Source organism: Rattus norvegicus, chromosome 13 (genome assembly GCF_021556685.1).
Source record: "Rattus norvegicus strain SHRSP/BbbUtx chromosome 13, alternate assembly SHRSP_T2T, whole genome shotgun sequence".
In the NCBI taxonomy this organism is placed as follows: Eukaryota; Metazoa; Chordata; class Mammalia; order Rodentia; family Muridae; genus Rattus; species Rattus norvegicus.
The window spans coordinates 78,041,868-78,062,446 of NC_141546.1; the positions used below are offsets into that span (position 1 = coordinate 78,041,868).

General features: G+C 40.6%; 1 protein-coding gene across 3 annotated transcripts in view; it reads right to left on the bottom strand.

The window, feature by feature from the left end:
* Mroh9 (maestro heat-like repeat family member 9) overlaps positions 1 to 10,207 on the bottom strand; it is a 69,135-nt gene extending 58,928 nt beyond the window's left edge. For all 3 annotated transcript variants that reach the window (NM_001430807.1, NM_001430808.1, NM_001430806.1), the window contains 2 exon segments: positions 3,058 to 3,104; positions 10,096 to 10,207. In NM_001430807.1, coding sequence (NP_001417736.1) covers positions 3,058 to 3,104; position 10,096 — 48 coding nt within the window. In that variant the 5' untranslated portion in view covers positions 10,097 to 10,207.
* Positions 10,208 to 20,579: the final 10,372 nt, after the last annotated feature.

The following is a 20,579-nucleotide window of genomic DNA, read 5'->3' on the forward strand; positions in this document are numbered from 1 at the left end:
CTTTAACACCATAATTTATTCATTCAGTAACTGTTCTCAGTCCCCAGGGCAGGCATGTGGTTTTGTTTTAGTACCAACAGTCATGGTGCTAGGCTACCAACTCTACTATCAGACTTGGAGTTTGCTTACTGGCTCTGTTACTTCAACAATTATGTCTCATCTCCTGCCAACATTTGCTTCTTCTCAAAGTGGGCATAGCAGTAGTACTTCCCCTAGACGGTAGTTATGACACTCGAATGAGTATCATTTGTTTTTAGCACTCAGAGCTGCTCGGAGTTAGCTGGAGTTGTTATTTCAACAGGGAGGTTTGCTGTTTCTCTCTGTCTCTGTCTGTAGATCTCTCCCTCTCCCTGGCCCTCTCTCCTTCCCATGCCCCTCCTCCGATTGTAGCTCTAGCTTCCTTCCTCCACCAGCCCTTCCTTCCCTGTTTCCTTCTTTCTATCTTTCTTTTTCCATTCACAACACAAGGTCTTATGTCTTATCTCCTTCCCAGTGGTCATTATTCCTTCCCCAGCAGGTGGTGGCTGCAATTCCCTGCTAACTAGGAACCCATTCCCTTAGAGGAGTGTCTCTTTCAAGGTCCAGCAACAAGTTGAAGATGATTTCCACTATCCCTTTTTAATGATATCTTCCAGTCAGATACTTACTGTGACTTCTAAACGAGTTTATTTATTTATTTTTTGGGTTTTTCTGTTTTAGAGTTATCATTCATGTTTTTTTAAAAGGTGTGTGGTTGTGTGTGTGGTTGTGTGTGTGTGTGTGTGTGTACTTATCTGTATATGTACCACACGTACATATGAGACCATGAGAGAACATTTAATTTCTAGAAACTAGAGTTACAGGCAGCTAAGAACTGTCCAATATGGGTGCTGGGAACTGAACCCAGCCTCCTGCAAGAGCAGCAAGTGTTCTTAACATGTGAGCTGTCTCGCCCACTTCTGAAAGCTAGTATTCTTTTGAAGCAATATGAGTCCCTTGATTCAGTGAGTCAACATTTATAACCTGTTAATGCGTCTCAAAGGAACACTGGCAACTGTGTGTTTAGGCAGACTACCTTATCCACAACTGGTACCACTTCCGACCTCAAATTTTCACTTCACATGCACCTGTTGTCCTGAGTGGAGACTGTGAAGCCCTTGTCAATCATCCCTCTTTGCCTCAGAGTTAAAATACATTTTCTTGTTGCTGGTAGGATTGGCAGCTGAGAGCTTTCTGAGTAGTCTGAAATTGTCATTAGCCTCTCATCAGAACATGTGCCCCCTCTCTAGGGAAAACCTTCAGCTAATAGCTGAAGTCATTAGTTGCATACGACTGGTTGGCATAAAGCAGAAGACTCATCTACTTCTGTGCCTCAAAGAAGGTGAGTTCTGAAGAGCCATCTTGGTTTGAGACATACACCAACACCACAGCAGTGGCTGAGAACAGTTTTCTAACCTCATAACATTGCGTCTCCCCTCTACCCAATCCTTATGCTCCAGCCACACCCCACCCTAATCCTCAGTAGTATAACCTGAAAGTTCAAGAAACTGCTAGGTGGAAAATCCAATTAGACTCTGTGTCCTGGGCACTGTACCTAAAATACACAATTGCGTGGCTTTCTTTCTTGCTTTGCTTTTTTCCATACCCATGCTCCATCCTCTTCCTGGGATGAACTTCTCTTTCAACTGGATATTTCACCCACCTTACAAAGTCCATTGGCGTCTTCTCTAACCACAGGCAAGTCTGAAGGTGCCTTCGAGCATGTGCCTGTCTCATCCCACCTGCTGTACCTTCCGTAGAAGACATTTCTTAGTGCTACTGTAGTTCACTTTTCCATTGGACCACAGGCAATTTGAAACTAGTTCCTGCACTTTGTTGTTTTGCATCTCAGAACTACAGCATGATATTGCACTTATCACAGATACTCTAAAAGCTACTTTTGAATGTGTGAATGAGTAAGTGAGTGAATAAAATGCTAACACTTTCTTTTTTTACTTTTTCCTTCCTTTGAGTTACAGATGTTGACAAATGACCTCATGTCCAGGCTGGCAAAATTCAACTTGTCCATCAACTGTTACTGATGTTTTATTTTTAATGATCAGTAATTTTTTATACCTAGGGCCATAATAAAACTATCGAGAAATGTTTTTTTTTTTTTTTTTCGGAGCTGGGGACCGAACCCAGGGCCTTGCGCTTGCTAGGCAATCGCTCTACCGCTGAGCTAAATCCCCAACCCCTAGAAATGTTTTGTTTTGTTTTCTTTTTTTTTTTTTTTCTTTTTTTTTTTTTCGGAGCTGGGAACCGAACCCAGGGCCTTGCGCTCGCTAGGCAAGTGCTCTACCACTGAGCTAAATCCCCAACCCTGTTGTTTTATTTTGTTTTGTTTTGTTTTTAAGAAATGTTTTAATAACTATTCTGACCCACTCCTAAAAATATTACATTTTATTGTGATGCTATTTTTTGCACCAATGTTGACTTAAATTAAATATTGATAGTAAAATGGTGATAGTTTGTTAAAAGTTCAATATGTTGTGTTTTTTTTTAAAAAAACTGATGGATGAATAACTACTGAAACTGATAGGTATTTTACACACTTTGAAGAGCACTAAAGTGAAAAATTACTTCTCTGACCTCTAGTAATGAACACCAAGAAAAGTCTGGGGGGGAAATCATAGAAGATAAGTAGAAAGAGAGATGAAAAGCAGGATGGCTTCTAAACAGAGAAATAATGTCATCTGATGTGGAGCTAAGGGAGAGGGGCCGCAGTTTGATGATTTCTTCGGTAATGGTATTAGAGTGATGAGACTTGTGGAACCATCAGGGTTTGGTGGGGGTGTTGAGAATCAGGAGGATTGGTGTAGATCCTTTTAACTTGGTGCTGAGGGCCATTTCCAAATGAATGAGATCATAGTGCTATAGGAGAGAATAAGGTAAAAACTGGGTTCCCACTGGAGTGCCTTCCTGCTCTTTGTTACCCACACAAGTGACGTTTTCATTTTAACTGGCAATAAGGCTGTGAGTGTAATGTTTCCCCTGGAGATGTCAGATGCACTAGTGCTCATTTAGAATATCACATACCACATGGTACCAAATCACAGAGGATTGCAGAGTCTGGAGACGGGTCACTAGGCAAGAAGAGGAAAAGGAATATGTAAGGAACAATGCAAACAATTCTCTTGTTACTTTAGTTAGACCTTCTCTCTAAAACTCAAGTTGTGCTGATTTAGATGGTGAAACTACATGCACACACGCACACGCACACGCACACGCACAGACACACACAAACATCCGTAATGTCTATTCCAGAGCAACACTTAACAGAAAGTGGCGAACACTAGGGGATCTCATGCAAGAGCAATGTGCCAAAGCTGAGTGGCATTTGTTCTAAACAGAGGGTGTTCTGGAGCCTATGATCCAATCTATAATTCAAATCTCAGCATTATTTTTAATAAAAAGAAGCTGTTCATAATAATTTTTATTGTGGCAAAATTTTCTGATAAGATATCAGTGTATTCTTGTTGGTTATCCTGAATATAACTGATAAAATTGTGAACAGAAAAAGTTTTCTGTGACAAGATCATCGATCCAATATTATCAGAAAATTTAATATATGTATATGTATTAGAGTTTCCCACTTCTATTTTTGCATATGATCAGAGAATATTTGTTATTTCTATTCTTATGGAATTTATACAAAAATACCTATCATAATATATATAGTGGTATGCAAGTTCTGTAAATGTTTTACTGGGAAACAAGAACAGATTATCTCTGTCTCTGTCTCTCTGTCTCTGTCTCTCTGTCTCTCTGTCTCTGTCTCTCTGTCTCTGTCTCTGTCTCTCTCTCTCTCTCTTTCTCTCTCTCTCTCTCTCTCTCTCACTAAAATCTTATTGTGTTTGAGTATTCTTGGGCCATACTGCCACTTGAAGTGAGTTAATCTTCAAGGTGCTACAAGGGAATACAGGGCATTAATACAAAATTAATTTCCCATCTTAGGTCCCAAAGTACTGCACATTCAATTTCCTAATGATCAACTACGCTTTGTCATTTCAGTTTCTGTAGGTCCAAAGCTAAGCATAGGTTTTTTTATACCCTCTGCCCAGGGTCCCTTTTCCCCAGCCACAGTCGTGTGAGCCAGGACTGTTCTATGGTCTGAGGCTGGTCTTCTTTCAAGGTCATTTAGATTATTTGTATAACACATCTTGAGTCCATCAGGCTTCTGCCTTGTTCTCTGTCAGTTTGGGCCAAGGCCATTTCTTATCTTCTAGAACCCACCCACAGTTCCCCATCATAAAGCCCCTATCCATGACTGATCAAACTGTCTTGTTTCCAACAGACTAGAGATTGAAACTACAGGGCTCCTGAAGTTCAGTCAGGCCCTCTCAGATAATCTCTCTTTAGATTAATTCAAAGACAATTTATTATTACCCTTAATTACAGCCAAAATCCCTTTACCTCATGTGTAATAAAAATGAAAGCCAGTGTGTTCAGAGGCTCAGTTCTTATTTTAACTTTATGAGGCAGGAACATTGGGTTCAAAAATATTGAGGTTTGTCTTTTTTTATAGGTAGGCTTTTCATAATTGTACTCATTATGAATTGTACATTCTCAGTGTGCAATTCTTTGTAAAAACAATAAAAATTTCATATACAATACTTCAAAGCTCAACTCAGCTTTTCTGTTCTGTCTTGTCCTTACTGCTCTGTTTCCAGTAGGGTTTTTCCCTGTCTTTTTATTTTCAACCTGTTTAATCTTAATCTTTTGAAAGACTTCATTTATAGATGCTAACACTGTAAACTCTATTGCTGGCACTTAGTTATAATTTAACCAGATTCATGTCTTTTAATAGCTATCCAATTCACACCCATTTAATAAATTCAATCCATTCCCATTTATTAAAGCAGCAGGATGTCCACACAGCTTAGGCTGTTTTTTTGTTGTTATTTTAAAATCTTTTATTAAGAGTGAAAGACCCCAGCTTAGCAGCAGTAACGCCATTTTGCAAGGCTGTACTTAAGATGACTGGTTCAGAGAAAGGTTAAAACACTGAGTACAAAGCAGCTGCCAAGCAGGATGTGTTTGGTTGAAGGCCTGGCAACAGGACGACTGCGGTTGAGCACCTGACAATGAAAAAAGCCCCGGGAGAGGTCCCACACCCTGGTGGGGGGCCGAGTCAATCGTTATGTTCCAAAAAGGTAGCTAAGAAACTTGCCCCCCGGGCTGAACCCTTGGGGGGCCGAGTCAGCCCTTATGTTTCAGAAAGGTAGCTAGGAAACTTGCCCCCGGGCTAAACCCTTGCCACATTAGAATCCACCAATTATATCCCTGTAACCATGCATCTGCTTCTGTATGCTTGCTTCTGCTCCCCAAAATCCTATAAAAGCCCATCCTTGGTTCCGTGGGGCGCCAGTCCCCCGAGTGACTGAAGCACCCGCAGGTGCCTGTGCCTGTGTATCCCGACAATAAACCAAATCCTCTTGCTGATTGCATCCTGTGGTGTCTCGGTCTGGTCTTTGGAGTTAGAGGATCTCCATCCCGAGGGAAAGTTCTCCCTGAGAGCTTTTCAAGAGTTTTTTCATTGTGTGTGTGTGGAGGGGCAGAGAGAGGGGAGAGAAAGAGGAGGGGGAGGGAGAGGGACAGATGGACAGTGTTCATGTACTCTTTTAATAGGAAGGTGCCAGGTCCAGCATGGCTGTGGAAGAAATGGTATGACACAGTTCCTGCCCCTGGAGCACAGCCAGCAGGATGTAGTTCTTCTTGAGTGCTGAAAATTGTTCATATAAGAAGTATTATTTTACTTTACGTTCTTCTGTTGGGGAATGTTCTCCCTGCTGAGGTTAATGACACCATGAAAATCAGAAACAGCGTGATTCCAAGAATTGAGAAGATGTCCATGTTCCTAGGCAAATGGAAATTCTGTGACCCTCAGGACAGCCTTTCAGGTCATGGGAAAGAACTCTGAAATATGAGTTCAAGAATATATAAAGCAGTGTAAGAACAGTTCTTTACAGGATTTCTCAACTATGCAAAATATAAGGATGTAATACGAATTGTATGAAGACATGAAAGAATAGAGGCAGTTGTGTTAATGAACCAGCTTTGTCAGAAAGATATTAAGAAAGGAGATAAAGAGATTTAGGTAGTGGTGATCTAAGGGCAAGATCCCACCCAGCTAAACTTATTGTTTGTGTTTGCAGTTGAACAAGGAATAGTTTGGACTTTTCAACTGGAATGAGCTGCAATCCAGAAATGGAGGGAATACCTGTGATCTAGATTTTGAGGTTTGAAGACACAGGCTTCTGGTCTGGATCTTGAAGAATAGCGGCCATGAAAAGCTTAGGCCTAGGCAAAGTGGTACACCCCTTTAATCCCAGAAGATAAAGGCAAGCAGATTTCTAAATTCAAGGCCAGTCTGGGACAGAGCAAGTTCTAGGTGAAGAAAACCTTAGGTCCAGGTATGATGTTATACACTTTTAATCCCAGCATTCAGGAGGCAGAACCAAGTTCAAGGTCTGTCTACAGAGCAAGCTTAGGCAGTGAGGAGTTGGAAAATGGGTGATAATGTAATAGAACAATGGGTTCCATGTTCTAGTGCCAGCAAGCAGAACTGGCAGCTTTGGACATGTCACTCTGCCTTTAGAGTCAAGGGGATAAAGTCATAAAATGCTGATTTGTGGGATAATCAAAAGGGAACCTGAGGTAAATGAATTGTTATGCAATCCCTAAGGAAGTAGCTTATACAAAATAAAGACTAAACTTTGATTTGCAGGCGAGAGCCATCTTGAGCAGAGAGCTATACACAGAACTGTCAGGTTGCATCCATCACCAACTTTGAGTCATTCATAAGTTGCTCCCAAACACCTCTTCCTCAGGACTCTCTCCCAAACTGGGGCCGGTCCTCAGTAGGGTTTATATTTTTGAAACAAAGATTAGTTGACTTGCTTTTTAAGTTAAATAAACTTTAGGCAGAACTTGCTGCTTCCCAAATAGGAGCAAATACCAAATTTTCTCACTTGTATTTTCTCTTCTTCACTCCACATAAAATTGTACTTGACTAAGTTGCTTAGTAAAATCTTCATGTCTTTGTTTGTAGTACTTGATTAGTTAATAAGCTCTAAGTATTAACAGGAAGCAATCATTGCACTTATATGACCTTCTTCATATCTTCTACTTTATTACTTTATTAGTGAGCCACTTATATAATCCTTTTCATACAGTTTCCTAATGGTGCCCTCACCTTCCTTTAGGCTTCAGCTCTATATTTGAATGAAGTCCATGCACAGGGCCAGGCTTTCTTTGGTCATTTCTTGCTGAGCTAATAAAAGTTTCTTTTCTATTAGCTTATTGAAGAGCTTATTGGCAATTACATTCCAATTCTTCTCATGTTCAGAACTGTTTGTTTTACTTTACTGAAAAAAAAATTGGTCGTTTATAGCACTCATGGGCTACCTTGTTTTTCAGGAGGGTTTCTTAGATGTTGCTCCATTGTCCTCTAGCTCTTCTGTGGAAGAGGGGGAGACTAGCTTACTCTTTCTCTTCCTTCTGTGTAGAACTTTGCCCTGGATTTTCAAAGATTTGCTTATTTATCTTTTTTTTCTTTTCTTTTCTTTTTTTTTTTCGGAGCTGGGGACCGAAACCAGGGCCTTGTGCTTGCTAGGCAAGCGCTCTACCACTGAGCTAAATCCCCAACCCCACTTATTTATCTTTTAAGTGTGTAGCTTTAAGAGCATTTAAGTCAGCACTGGTTGTTTTAACTTCTCTAGAGGTACAGTGGGATTTGCAGCCTATTATTTAGGGCAAGCCTATTATTTAGTTAAGTATCTTGATTCATATAATTTTTTTCTGGGAGTGATGCAAATCCTGCAGGCCGTGTTAGCTCTCCCTCGTCTCTTATGCATACTTAGCATCTTCCACAGAGTGTTGATTGTGTTTGCTCTGTTTCCATCATGGCCCTTGTTCTATTTTCTCCTCCGCTTCCCCAAGTTGCAACATTTGTTCTCTAAATTCTTCCACCTCTACTTTTATACTCACTTTACATAGATACAATTTGTTTATTCAATGTAGAAATCTAGGTTATTTAAGCTTTAACAATATTTTCCCAGTTGTTTCATTGGCATTTCATTGCTCCATTTTTAATGGAGTCCCTGTTTATGTTGCTTCCTTTGAAATGATTGCATATTGAAGAGTGTGGTACTCTCACATCCATTGCTTTGTCTTATGGAGAATTCCCATACTTCTGTGCCAGAAGTAGATATGGGATTTGATGTTAGCCTCACCTTTGATTAGCATACGCTCGTTGTAGAAAATAAGGGGTTTCACCATGGTGCTCCACGCACACACATCACATTTTCATTGTCTTTACCCCCACATTACCATGCTCATAGGCCCTCCTGCCGACCCTTCTCTTCGCAATGTTTCTCTTACTTTCTTGTCTTGAAATCAAGATTCTGCTCGTGAGAGGGCTCATGGGGTATTTGCCTTTTGAGTCTGCCCTCATTCACTCGACAGAAACATCTCTAGTCCTACAGACTTTTGTGTACATCACATAATTTATTTCATATTACAGAACAATACCTTAATACTTTATACTGTATTTGCCTTATTTTTTTTTCTTTATCTATTCATTCATTAATGGGCAAGTCTCACTCCATAAATTCAAGCTTTACTCTTTTCCTGCTAGTTTATACGCAGCCTTAGAGTATTACAGAATTGACCTTCTCCCTACCCATTCTCTGTCTCTATAATTTGTCTGTTGCTTCCTGTTTAGTCCAGGCTCATTAGCTTCCCCTTAGTTCAGTATTGAGCCATAGATGGTCTTCTAATGACTGCATTCCATTTCATTTCTCTGTCTAAGCTGCTAATCTTTTCTCCACTCTTCCCATCACCCAAGATAAGGTAACCATCTGCAAACAGTAGTCATAGACCTCTGTATGGATCTAACTGAAACATGTCATATTGATTCCCAAATCCCCTTCTACCTCATCTAACAGGAATATATGCATTTCTTATTTCTAAATTTTCCATGTTTCAATAAAAGAAGTTAGTGCTAGATCAAGACTTTGATTCAGTAACACTTTGTTCCCCAAAATTCTCACATGAAGAAATTTTAGGATAGGTCTAGAATTTTCTCCATGATATAATTTTTGCGATCCTGTTTTTGTGTTACGTTTACTTTTAGTAATTAATGCACAATCACTGATTTTCTTGACAATGAGTCTCATCATCTAACACCGGTGCTAAACTTGGAAGCCTTCCACTCCAGCCTCCCAGGGGCTGCAATCACAGGCGTAGACCACCATGCCTAGCTCTTTTATTATTTGTGCATTTAAACTTAGGAGGTTTTCACTGCTTGAAATTTATCTGTTTCCAGACATATTAAAATCTAGCTATATTGAGGAGAAAACGTTTTTCTGAAAAGAAATACAATTTTAGAACTTAAGCGGTTTAGAGAAGACATTTTTCTAGTGGGTACCTGCTGAGTGGCGATTTAGTTGGAAGTTAACATGAATGGCCCCGTGTGTTTGCAAGGCAAACGGCAAGTGATTGAAGCTGGAAAGAAGATAGATATTGTGGTGGTGGATTCTGTGTGCTGACTTATTTATTAAGTCAGCATAGTTATTGGAGTCTGAGCTAGGTGTGCCTTGAGAAAGTCTTTAGGAGAGACTGCCATATCAGTTGGTAAACTGTATAGAAAGCAGCTGTCCCTAGTGTGGGTGGGCATTACCCAGTCTGCCAAGGGCAGCAACAAGCACAACAATGGGTGAGCATCACCCAGTCTGTCAAGGACAGCAACAAGCACAACAAAGTCAGAGTCTCCTGTGCTTAACATTTGTGGTCTCACACTTTTAGAATTTGGCTGGAATGTATGGTATCAGTTCTCTGGCTCTCAGGATCTCAGATACCAGTCATTGGCTGGGCCATTGGTTTCCTGCTTTCCCAGCATCCAGACTGCAGATTGTACGACTTTTCTGTCATGAGTCGGTGACAAAGTCATTTCCTAATTTATCCATAGTTGGTTTTCTTTTAATAAAGCAACAGTAATAAGTGAAAAGTAAGAGAAGATATAGAAAAAGCAGACCTTTAGCAGCATACAGAAATTATAAAACAACCACTTACTTGTCTACAATTTCTCTGTACTTTCTGATGACATGAAGTAGTGAAGAGAAACTCTAATGTCACCGAAGGTACTTTTGGATAATTTTCAACCATGGGATTTCTTGGCAATGTTGATACCTGTCATGGCAACTGTGTGTTTCAAAGATTCCATTCTGGAATGGATGTGGCACGTGGCTACATTGTGCTAATGTATGCACAAGGATGCTCATCTGCACTGTCTCTTCTGAGGAGGGGAGCTTTCTGATTACTAAAAGGAAATTCTCCATACAGTTCAATAGTTGGATAAATTTTGACAGAAGACTCACTGAGAACTGAATGACAAATAAGCATATGGAATAAAAATTAATCAGACTTGATTTTATGGAAATACAAACCAATTAATTATTAACTTCCAGCTAAAGTAAAAGTATAACAAAATCAAGTAACAGTTAAAAACAGTTCATTTTAAACATTGGCAAGGGCTAAAAAAAACCCCACCAGTATTTCTTAAGTAATTTGTAGGAGTACAAATAGATATAAATAAGTCATGAGGTGGTTTATGGCAAAATTGGAGCCTATTGTAGTAAGAATATTTTAATAAATCTTGGCACAGGGTTCCTTCCCGTCTTAGACAATTTATGTTCCCAGATGAAAGACAGACAGACAGACAGACAGACAGACACACACACACACACACACACACACACACACACACACACACACACACACAGCCTTTATGCTTTAATATGCTTTGAGCAGTACAATAGGCAACTGCCTAACTTCTGTGCTGTAAGAATTAATTTTCTATCCATAGTCCTGTCATTACTCACTAATGTCTGTGTTCCATCGTGGCTACTCTTGACCCAATCGAGCAGCCCTCTGGGCTGAGTTCTCTTGGCCCTTTTACATGGCAGCTCTAGTTCTCCCTCTTAAACTGTGGTGAAACAAACACTGGGTTCCCAAAGCCCTGTGTTCATTTCTGCATTATACTCAGCTCCAGCCTGTGATCCTCCTCTGCACATGACGACAGCTGAGCTTGCAGGATGGGTGGTGAAAATATCCGTTGGGTGCCAGGCTAACTTGGGCACAAACGGTCCCCCACATAGGCCGCAGGGCAGGAGCTATGAGATCTGCATCATGTCAGCTCTCACAGTAGTTTTCCTCATACTAGGGTCCAAGACCTGTTGTTCAGTCTTGTTCCTTCTTCCATATCTATCTCCATATTGCACGTTTTGGAATTGTGAGAAATATCACATGGACAGTTCTTTCTTCCTGTTATCTTTAATGCAATATTAGCATATGCTAAAGGAAAGTATTGTGATCTCTCACTTGGTTGTTTTTGCTATTGTGGATGTAGCTTGGTCTATGGCCAGTGTTCAAGTTTTTGGAAAGATACTCCCTGGAGGTTCTTCCTTGGCAATCGTCCTGCCTGTATTAGTTAGGGTTTTACTTCTATGACAAGACACCGTGGACTAAGGCAACTCTTATAAGGACAACATTTAATTGGACCTGGCTTACAGGTTCAGAGGTTTAGAAGTTCGGTCCATTATCATCAAGACAGAAACATGGTAGCATCCAAGCAGGCGTGGTGCAGGAAGAACTGAGAGTTCATGAAGGCAAACATGAGAACACTGGTTTTCAGGCAGCTCTGCTGATGGTTTTAAAGCACATGCCCACAGTGACATACCTACTCCAAGAGGGCCATACCTACTCCAAGGCCACACCTCCTAATAGTGCCATACCCTGGGCCAAGCATATACAAACCATCACATTATCCAATCTCCTCTTTCTAATTTTCAACAATGAAAGTTAAGATTTAAGTTTTTTTTTTAATTCAATCTATCAATCAATTGTTCTGTCTGTCTATTGTATCATCTATCTATCTATCTATCTATCTATCTATCTATCTATCTCTATTATCTATCATCTATCCTATCCTATCTGTCTGTCTGTCTGTCTATCTATCTATCTATCTATCTATCTATCTATCTAATCTGTCTGTCTGTCTAGCTATCATCCATTTATCATCTACCTACTTCCCTACCTATATATCTACCTTCTGTAGACAGAGGTTTCCCTAATAGTTCAGGCTCGCCTTGAACTTGTGACGCCCAGCCTTAACATCCTGAGGAAGCTGGGCTTGCAGGTTGGCAGCAACAAAGCAGCTACCTTCTTTCCTGATAACTACACTGGCTGTTACAAATTTTAGCTCTGCATTCTATGTATTTGTCGTGTTACTGATAGTACCCCTTCATATTTTGTCTATTATAATTATTTTATTATAAGAAGTTCAAAATCATAAAATCAAGGAAGCAAGGATTTTGTCCAAATGTCTTCAGTACTCTAGTTTCAGGGAGTGATTTTGCTATATTTAGAAATGCTGGTTGATTTTTTTTTTCTGGTGCTTTGAAAATGGCATCCCACTGCCTTTGGTCCCCCACAGTTTCTGATCACAGATCGGGTTACCTTGATTGATGACGTCCTGTTCTAATATAGTGACTTTTACTTGGTTCTTTCAGAGATCCTTCAGAACTCATCAGAGACTCCCTTTGAAGTTTGCTGAGCTTCTTAGAATTGATGGTTTTCATTAGATTTCAGGAGCATTGGGCCATTACCTTTGCAGATATTTTTCCTATCCTTCATTCTCTTCTCCCTCTAAGTTGTGTGTTATGTGTAAGTCAGCATGCTTCCTGGTGTCCCACAGAAATAAGCTTCTATTCATTTTTCTCTATTTCTGTTCTTCAGGTTGGCTAGCAGTAAACGTGCCATCAGGTTTCCTCATGTTTTTCCTCCTCTTACTCAGATTTGCGGTTGAGTACCTCAGCACATTTCGTTTGCCTTATCTGTTTTATGATTTTTATGATTTCTATTTGATTACCATGGACAGGATCTCACATAACATTTGGTTATTTTGTAGTTTTTGTTGGACATTGTCTCTGTACTTTCAGTTCGTTATACATTCTTTTTAGTTGACTCTTCTTGTAATAATTTATTACAAGTCTTTGCTTAGGGGCCTGCAAGAATAGGAACCTGGGTTTGAATTTCTAGCACCCACATAAAATGCTGGGCATGATGACACATGCCTGTTTTCTTAGTGCTGGAGAAGCAAAGACAAAATGGTCCTTGGATCTTAGTGGGAGACACAAAAGGTCCTTGGAGTCTGGTGGGAGTCAGCCTGGCCAATCCATCAGTGAGCTCTAGGTTTAGCGAGAGACTCAGTATCAAAAACTCAAGGAAAGAGCAACAGAGGAAGACTTTGACTTGCACACATACACAAACATATATACAAGCATAGCGCGCGCGCGCGCACACACACACACACACACACACACACATTTAATCAGTTCCTCTCTGTGTATGAATGACTTTTTCTTTGTCAGACACAGGAAATTTTCACTGAAACCTGGATGTTTTTAGGACTATAATCAGTGTCAGTGTTTGTTGTTATTCTTGTGTAGATGAATTTTTATTTCATAAATGTAGCAAATTCCCTCATTTGTCATATGTGACTACTGAATTCTCTCTTCACTTTAATAGACCTCTATTAATATTAGACAGACTTCCTAAAAGGGTTTGAACTAAGTAGTCTTCCAGCCTTCATCAAGGTGTTGAGTGTGTGTGTGTGTGTGTGTGTGTGTGTGTGTGTGTGTGTGTATCTGTCTGTCTGTCTGTCTATGATGTTTAAATGTCTTTAAGATTTTCAGCAGTTCATAACTCTGCTTTGACTTTTCCCTATAGGTTGCAGACTGACCAGACCAGAGTGTAGTGAGAGCCTGGGCCTTCTCAGGTGTGTCTTTGGTGTGTATAGCCCTGCACCTGCACATAGCCTGGGGATACCCATGAGTCATCACTTTCCCAGTGCCCTGTGGACAGTCCATCCTTTGACTGCTGTGTCACATCAGTCACTCACTCGATACACTTGGTCATGTCTTCCAAGACCATTGCTGAACCAAGCAGTCCTCATGGCCTGCTTTAAGACACTGTGGCAACAGGGCTGTTGCATGGAATGAGCTCTGAGCCAGAGTAGAAAAAGACAACCATTTGGAATGTTGCTTCCCCAGGGGGAGGAGGGGAAGGTAAACAGGTCAAATAGCCTGGCTTCCTGGGAGAACTGGTGGGAAGATACAACCCTTTTCTCCTCCCACTGTGCTGGCTGAGGCACCATTTCCACAGTTGCTTTGGTTGTGAAGTTGTTAGTTGTTAAGTCTTTTGTGGTTAGAAAGAGCAAGATGGTAACAGGCCAAACAAGTTCCATGGAACCAATGTTTTCACTGAATTCCAACGGTTTTTCTTGAGCAGTTAATTGGAAAGAAAAACACTTATTTCAGCCCTTCATTGTTACATTGAGTCCTGCCTGGTTTTGTTCTCACTGGCTTTTTATAAAGAAGCTTATTATTCTTTTAGAGTCTCTTTTCAAAATTCTACCTTTTCCAAACACTGTAAATTTTTTTGTTTGCTTGCATTTCTGGGCTTTCTTGGGGGTATTTTTTGTACTTGTTATTTATTTCTACCTTGTAGGATGATTACAAGTTTCTATGTTATAAAAGGCAGAAAATGTTGCACGTTCATTCCATTATTAAAGTAATTCAAATCTTCTAATCCACGTAGGGAGTGTTGCACACCACGGACCCATACTACCTTCTGGTTCCTCAGACCTCCTTGGCTTCTAATAGTCCTCGTTCAAAGGCTCTAGCTTCCTCGCTATTTTCCAACATGGGGTTTGCACATATACATTGGGGATTGGCCAATGACACCACCACCATCAGAAATGAAAAGGAAGGAAAGAAAGTGATAGAGGAAAGTAGTGTGCATGGCTCTTACCAATATTTATCCTGGTACACCAGGGAATAGAGTGTAGAGAGATCAAATATCTGTTATGAATAAATGCAGAGCCTCCCTGTAACCATGAGAGTGGGCATGTGCAAAGCCAGGTAGTCACAGGGAGCCACAGTTCCAAACAGTGACAACACTAGAATAATTAGCTACTTGGAGGTAGGTATAACATGGTTTTTTGATTAGAAAACATTACTGAAAAATTGTTCAACAAGAGACAAACAAATCTCTTTCTTCAGTGGAACTCAGCAGGCAAAGGAATCAGACTCACATTATATCGCTAAGTACAAATAGCTATTAAGCTAAAAGATGAATTGTGGTGTATAATAATATACAGTATATAATTAAAATATGTCCTTAATAATACAGTTGCAAAATCATACATTTCATATGGAATAAGTTATTTTGTCAAAAATGAAGTGGGGAGTAAACAATATAAATATCAGTGGTGCTAATGGGTCTGGATTGAGAGACAAAAACAAGAACAAGAACAAAAACAAAACAGGATCAACTTTGAACATAGTATTTTCATTCTTTCAGTGAAGAAAATCTTGACACATGAATGTTTGCTATATTACTTTCGGTATGTAAAATTTAAGAAGGAAGTTTTATTGGATTGAAGCCCTCTGTTCTCTGGGAATTCCTTTGACTTTGTCCAATTTTTTTTTTCCTGATCTATGAGTGGAAAGAAAACAAGAGACAGGAATAAGACACGTGACTGCTAAACCACACGGTTGGGTCTGCTGAGCGATGGTTTTGAAACGGCTTTGCAATACGGAATGCCACATTCTGGGTTTCATTCTGCTTTTTTATAAAAATAACCATAAATTAAAACAGAAGAGAAAAATGTGAGTTGTTGGCGTCTTCCCCTGAAACCTCCACAGTGTGTGTCTCTGTGCTTCAGCCAGCTGAAGGAGATACCCACAGCATTTCCCACTCCCCTCCTACATCACCCCACGCTGCCCAGGGTTGCACTGTAACCCTTTATAGTGGAGAAGGCAGCTGCAGTATAAGGACTTGGAGAATTTAATTACCTTCCAGAGATTTCTTTTATAACACAGAACCACTAGGTGTCACTCTAGATAAAACTTGGAGGGCTGTGAAGGTTGGATGCCCCACTGTAGGAGAATGCCAGGGCACGGAAGATGGGAGTGGGTGGGTGGGGGAACACCCTCATAGAAGCAGGGGGAGGGGGAACGGGGAAAGGGGACAACATTTAAAATGTCAATAAATAAAGTATCCAGTGAAAAAAATCTTAGGGGACACCCTATTAAATGGCAAAAAGGGAATCATGTTAATGACCAAACTAATGACACACAGGAAAGTGGCTTCCTTCCAGGCCAGAACCCACCCAAGACGGCTTCACACCTTCTCTGCCATATCTGTGTGGTGGTTGGAACCAGATTGTGACATATAAATAGTGAAATTCATAAAACTCACGGACTATACTGCAGTGATAACTCCACAGGGATAATGGAGGCAAGGATTCCAAGCCTCAAGTCTGACAGAACTTCTCGCTGGAACCATGGTAGTGTCAGCATTGCGCCCAGGTGGCAGTGACTCAAATTAGTTTGAGTTTCCGCAGACCTGGAGAAGTGAGATGTGACACTTTAGTGTATGCACGTTTACTGCTTGTCTGGAAACTATTTAAGTAGCGTTCATTCACTCATTCATTCACCGTGTTTTGTGAAATTAGCAGGGTGAGTTAAGGGAGGGAATTAACACCGACTTAGATTCTCTATCCTATGCTTTCTGTTGCTTTGTCTCGAGTACTTCTTTTTATTTTTAACATAACATTCACCGTGAAGCATGGGCAGTGTTTCGATTTTGTTTGTTTGTTTGCTTTTCATACATTACATCTCCACCAAAGATTCCCTGGTGAAATTCTGGAAGGGGAGGAGAAAGACAGCAAGGGAGGCCTTTCCCGGCAGAGGTCACTCTTCTAGAAAAGTTTGGCTGTGTGTCTCACAACGCAGTCTGAACATTTTCAACAGCGTGCTGTTACCTACCATATTTCCCCACATTTGTATGTGTGTGCACATTAACCGCATCATTTCATCTGCTACATAATATACTTATGTACATGTAGACCGATTACCAACCAACCGGTGGAGTCCTTCCGCTCTCAGCTGAAAATATGGGTAGAGAAGGCAAGGGAGGCCCTTCATCGTATCTTTTGTAGTTGTTATCTCTTGGGATGCTAACAGGACTGCAGTCGCACCCACGCATGCCCTAACTTTACAAGTGCTAATAACTCCTTTTGTGGACCCAGGAAACAGAATTTCTGAGCTGCTGACTGAGCCTGGATTGCAGCTTCCAGGTGGGCTGACCAGAATTCTTTTATTCCTTGATAGCAGCCAGTGTCAACAGCTCTCTGGACCTGTCTGCATCTGACAGCTCTGCAGGCCTCTGAAGACCAAGGGTGTGCTGGTTCTCTTCCCTGGTTCTTTATAGCCTTTTTCTTTCTTCTCCCACCGCTCTCCGTCTGTCCGCCACAGCTTTCTTCCTGCCCTGGATATGCTAAAATGTCCAGCCGCTTCTTCAGTTCTCAGGCAGCCCTCACAGCTTGCCTTGGCGGCCTGGCTGTCTCTGCCTTCAAGGCGCCAGCTCAGGACACAGTACAAAAGCAGGCTAGAAAAAGAACACTAGAAAAAGGCGTTCCTTGCATGTAGTGCTACATCTTCCAGGAAGCAGATTCTGAATGCCTCCCAGCAGAGCCGTTGAGTAGGGGTGATTGACAACTGACATAAGAAACGGGTTTGTGTTTTAGACCCATCCCAGTGTGCTAGATTGCTCCAGCCTCTAATGCCTTTGCGTTTCTACGGGAAAATTAACCCCAGAACTGCTTATAACAAGAACTTAAATATTTTATCATCAACACTGCGATTTTTAGCAATTTTTAAATTAGTTTTAGAGATTATAGTCACATTATTTCCCCATTCTTCCTTCCAAACCTTCCCATATTCCCCTCCTTGATTTCTTTCAAATTCATGGCCTTTTAAATTGTTGTTGTTGTTGTTGTATGTGTGTTTTTCTAAGTACATAAGTACAACTTGCTATGTCTGCTTTATGTTATTGTTATATGTGTTTCCAGGGCTGACCGTTTAGCATTGGATAAGCAACTGGTGTGCTCTTTCCCAGGGAAGATTTTTTTTCCCTCCCATTCTCAGTTTTCCCTAGTTACTTGTAGATCATTGTGTGAGGTTGAGGTCTCCTGGGATTTTTTTTTCCCTTGTGAGATGGTTTTGTGCACTGTATATTAGATGCTGATTACTGTGCAGAGAGATCTGGTTGCAGTCTAGACATTAGCAATGCCATGATTATTGAAGCATTTCTTGTCTCAATGTTGTATAAAGGGTATTCTCAATCACCTCTGATTGGTTAATAAAAGCTGATCCCCCTATAGCTGGGGAGTAGAGTTAAAGCAGAACTTCCAAATCCAGTGAGGAGGACCAGAGTGGAAAGAAGAGGTCGCCATGGGGGAGTTTTGATAAAGACATGATGAAGCAGGAGCATCCAGGGTGAGGCCAGGATGGTAGGTAATGGGGTACTTGGCTGGGGCAGCATAGTTGGGTTAGAATAGATGAGAATCCTGTCTAGCTATAGAGAAAGAAGCTTTTTAATAAATATACCAGGTCTCCTTGTCATTATTTCAAGGAAAAGGAGGGTGTAGAAAACCCTGTATCTTTACATACCCTGCCTTCCAACCCTGGTCTATGTTAGCATGTCTATGGGTGTCCTCTGTTCAGCTGTGTTCAGGCAGTCATGTTGCTAAGACTTTATGGGTGTCGTTCTGACATTCCTAAGAGGCATAACAACTGCCACTACACCAAGCCACCACAATCCCTAACACAGTCTAAATAGCTGTTCTTAAGCCCCTAAACAGTGCAGTCCTCCTAATATGTCAAAGAAGCGTCTCCTTGCAACAGACAGTGGCCACTACAGAAAACCACAGCCAATCAAAATGCAGAGTTGTAGATCTCAGTTCTGATACCTCTACAACGCAGCCCCCGCTCCCAAGGCGCAGGGATCATTTTAGAAGAGAGGATGGAAAGATTGTAATAGCCAGAGGAACAGGAAGTTTGATTTTCACAGATTTTTTTTAAACATTGCTTAACCTTTGCCCAACGCTACAATGAGGAGTAAGAGAAGTGAACTACCGCCTTTCTGTCTCATATAAAGAGACAGAAATTTGCATTTATGCTCTTTTATGTATGTAGCATGTATTACTCTACACATATGTCTACAATCAACCAGGTTTTTACACACCACATGTTGCCTGTAAATGGGATGTGCAGCCTACGGCTACATAGTTTCTTCTCTGAACTTCAGTTGCTCTTCGGGCCCCTGAGCTGACAACATTGCTATTTGCTTACTGAAGTCCAAGGGGAAAAGCCACACAAGGAAACAAAATTAATAATAAACAATGTCAACAGCCTTAAATTCCTCGAGTCCTGTTTTGCTTAGATGAATTTATTTACAAATGCCGTATTATGACAAAAAAAAACACATAATGGGATTTTTTTCTCCTAAATTCCTGTTCACAGGTAACTAGAGAATGCTTTCCTGTGACCTCCAGTCACAGCATATATCAAAGGATTACATCGTCTGTGTTCCTCTTCCTCAAATGTATACAATACATTAATATATAAAAGTGGCTGACTATCCTGAAGAAAAGAAATGAACATCATATTACTTAATACAGGATTTTATACTTTATGTAACATTTTCCGATCCCATTTCATTATAGAGTGACGCTCGGCTATGCCACACCTACTGTGAGGTATTGGCAGACCACCCTTTGCATTCTGGGTAATAGGAATTCTCCCAGCTTTCTGTGGCCAGGATCTCTGTGCTTGAGCTAGGTATCATTGAGTAACGGTGATCTTTTCCAAGCTTGCAGGTAACAGTTACGTGAATGGAATTGCCTTACTTTCAAACTATTCACTTGTGAGTCGGTGCCAATGATTGTGTCTCTGACAAAATAAGTAAGCAATAGTAAGAATCATTACTGAAAAGAAAATTGAAAACAGAAAGTCACACATACTTTTATGGAATAATTTTCCAAAATAAGAATTTCCTTGGCTGTGCTTTTGTATTTACATATATGGTATCACATTGTTAGAAAATTATTCTTGGGCCTGTCATTAACTTATGTTTTGACTCATTGGGAACCTCAAGAAGGTCTGGAGATGTAGTCAGAACTGCTTATGGCCTCATACCTCTTAGACCAAACAGATATCTTTCTTTCATAGCGGAGTCTCCAGACTTGTATTAATTAGGGAAGAGAAAGGACTGACCTTTCTGTGTTTCCTACATTGATGAACTACTCCATGTGAGTCAAGAAGCCATTGCTTTTTCTTTTCTTTCTCCTCCTCCTCCTCTTCCTCCTCTTCTTCATTTGTTCTTTTTGGCTAGAAATAGAACCTAGGACCATGTGCATACTAGGCAGCTTCTCCTCTGCTGAACTACTTAACTAGAGCTGCTTCTTTTCCCCTTTTCTTATTTCGTCGTGTATTAACATTTCAGTGCGTGCTTGGGATGAGCAGGGACCATGCTGATTCCTTTATTACCTAATACTTCACAAAATTACTAGTGAGTGTATACTACTAGAAGCAATTCCCCTTTTTAAAATCTTCATTAACTTGAGTATTTCTTATTTACATTTCAAT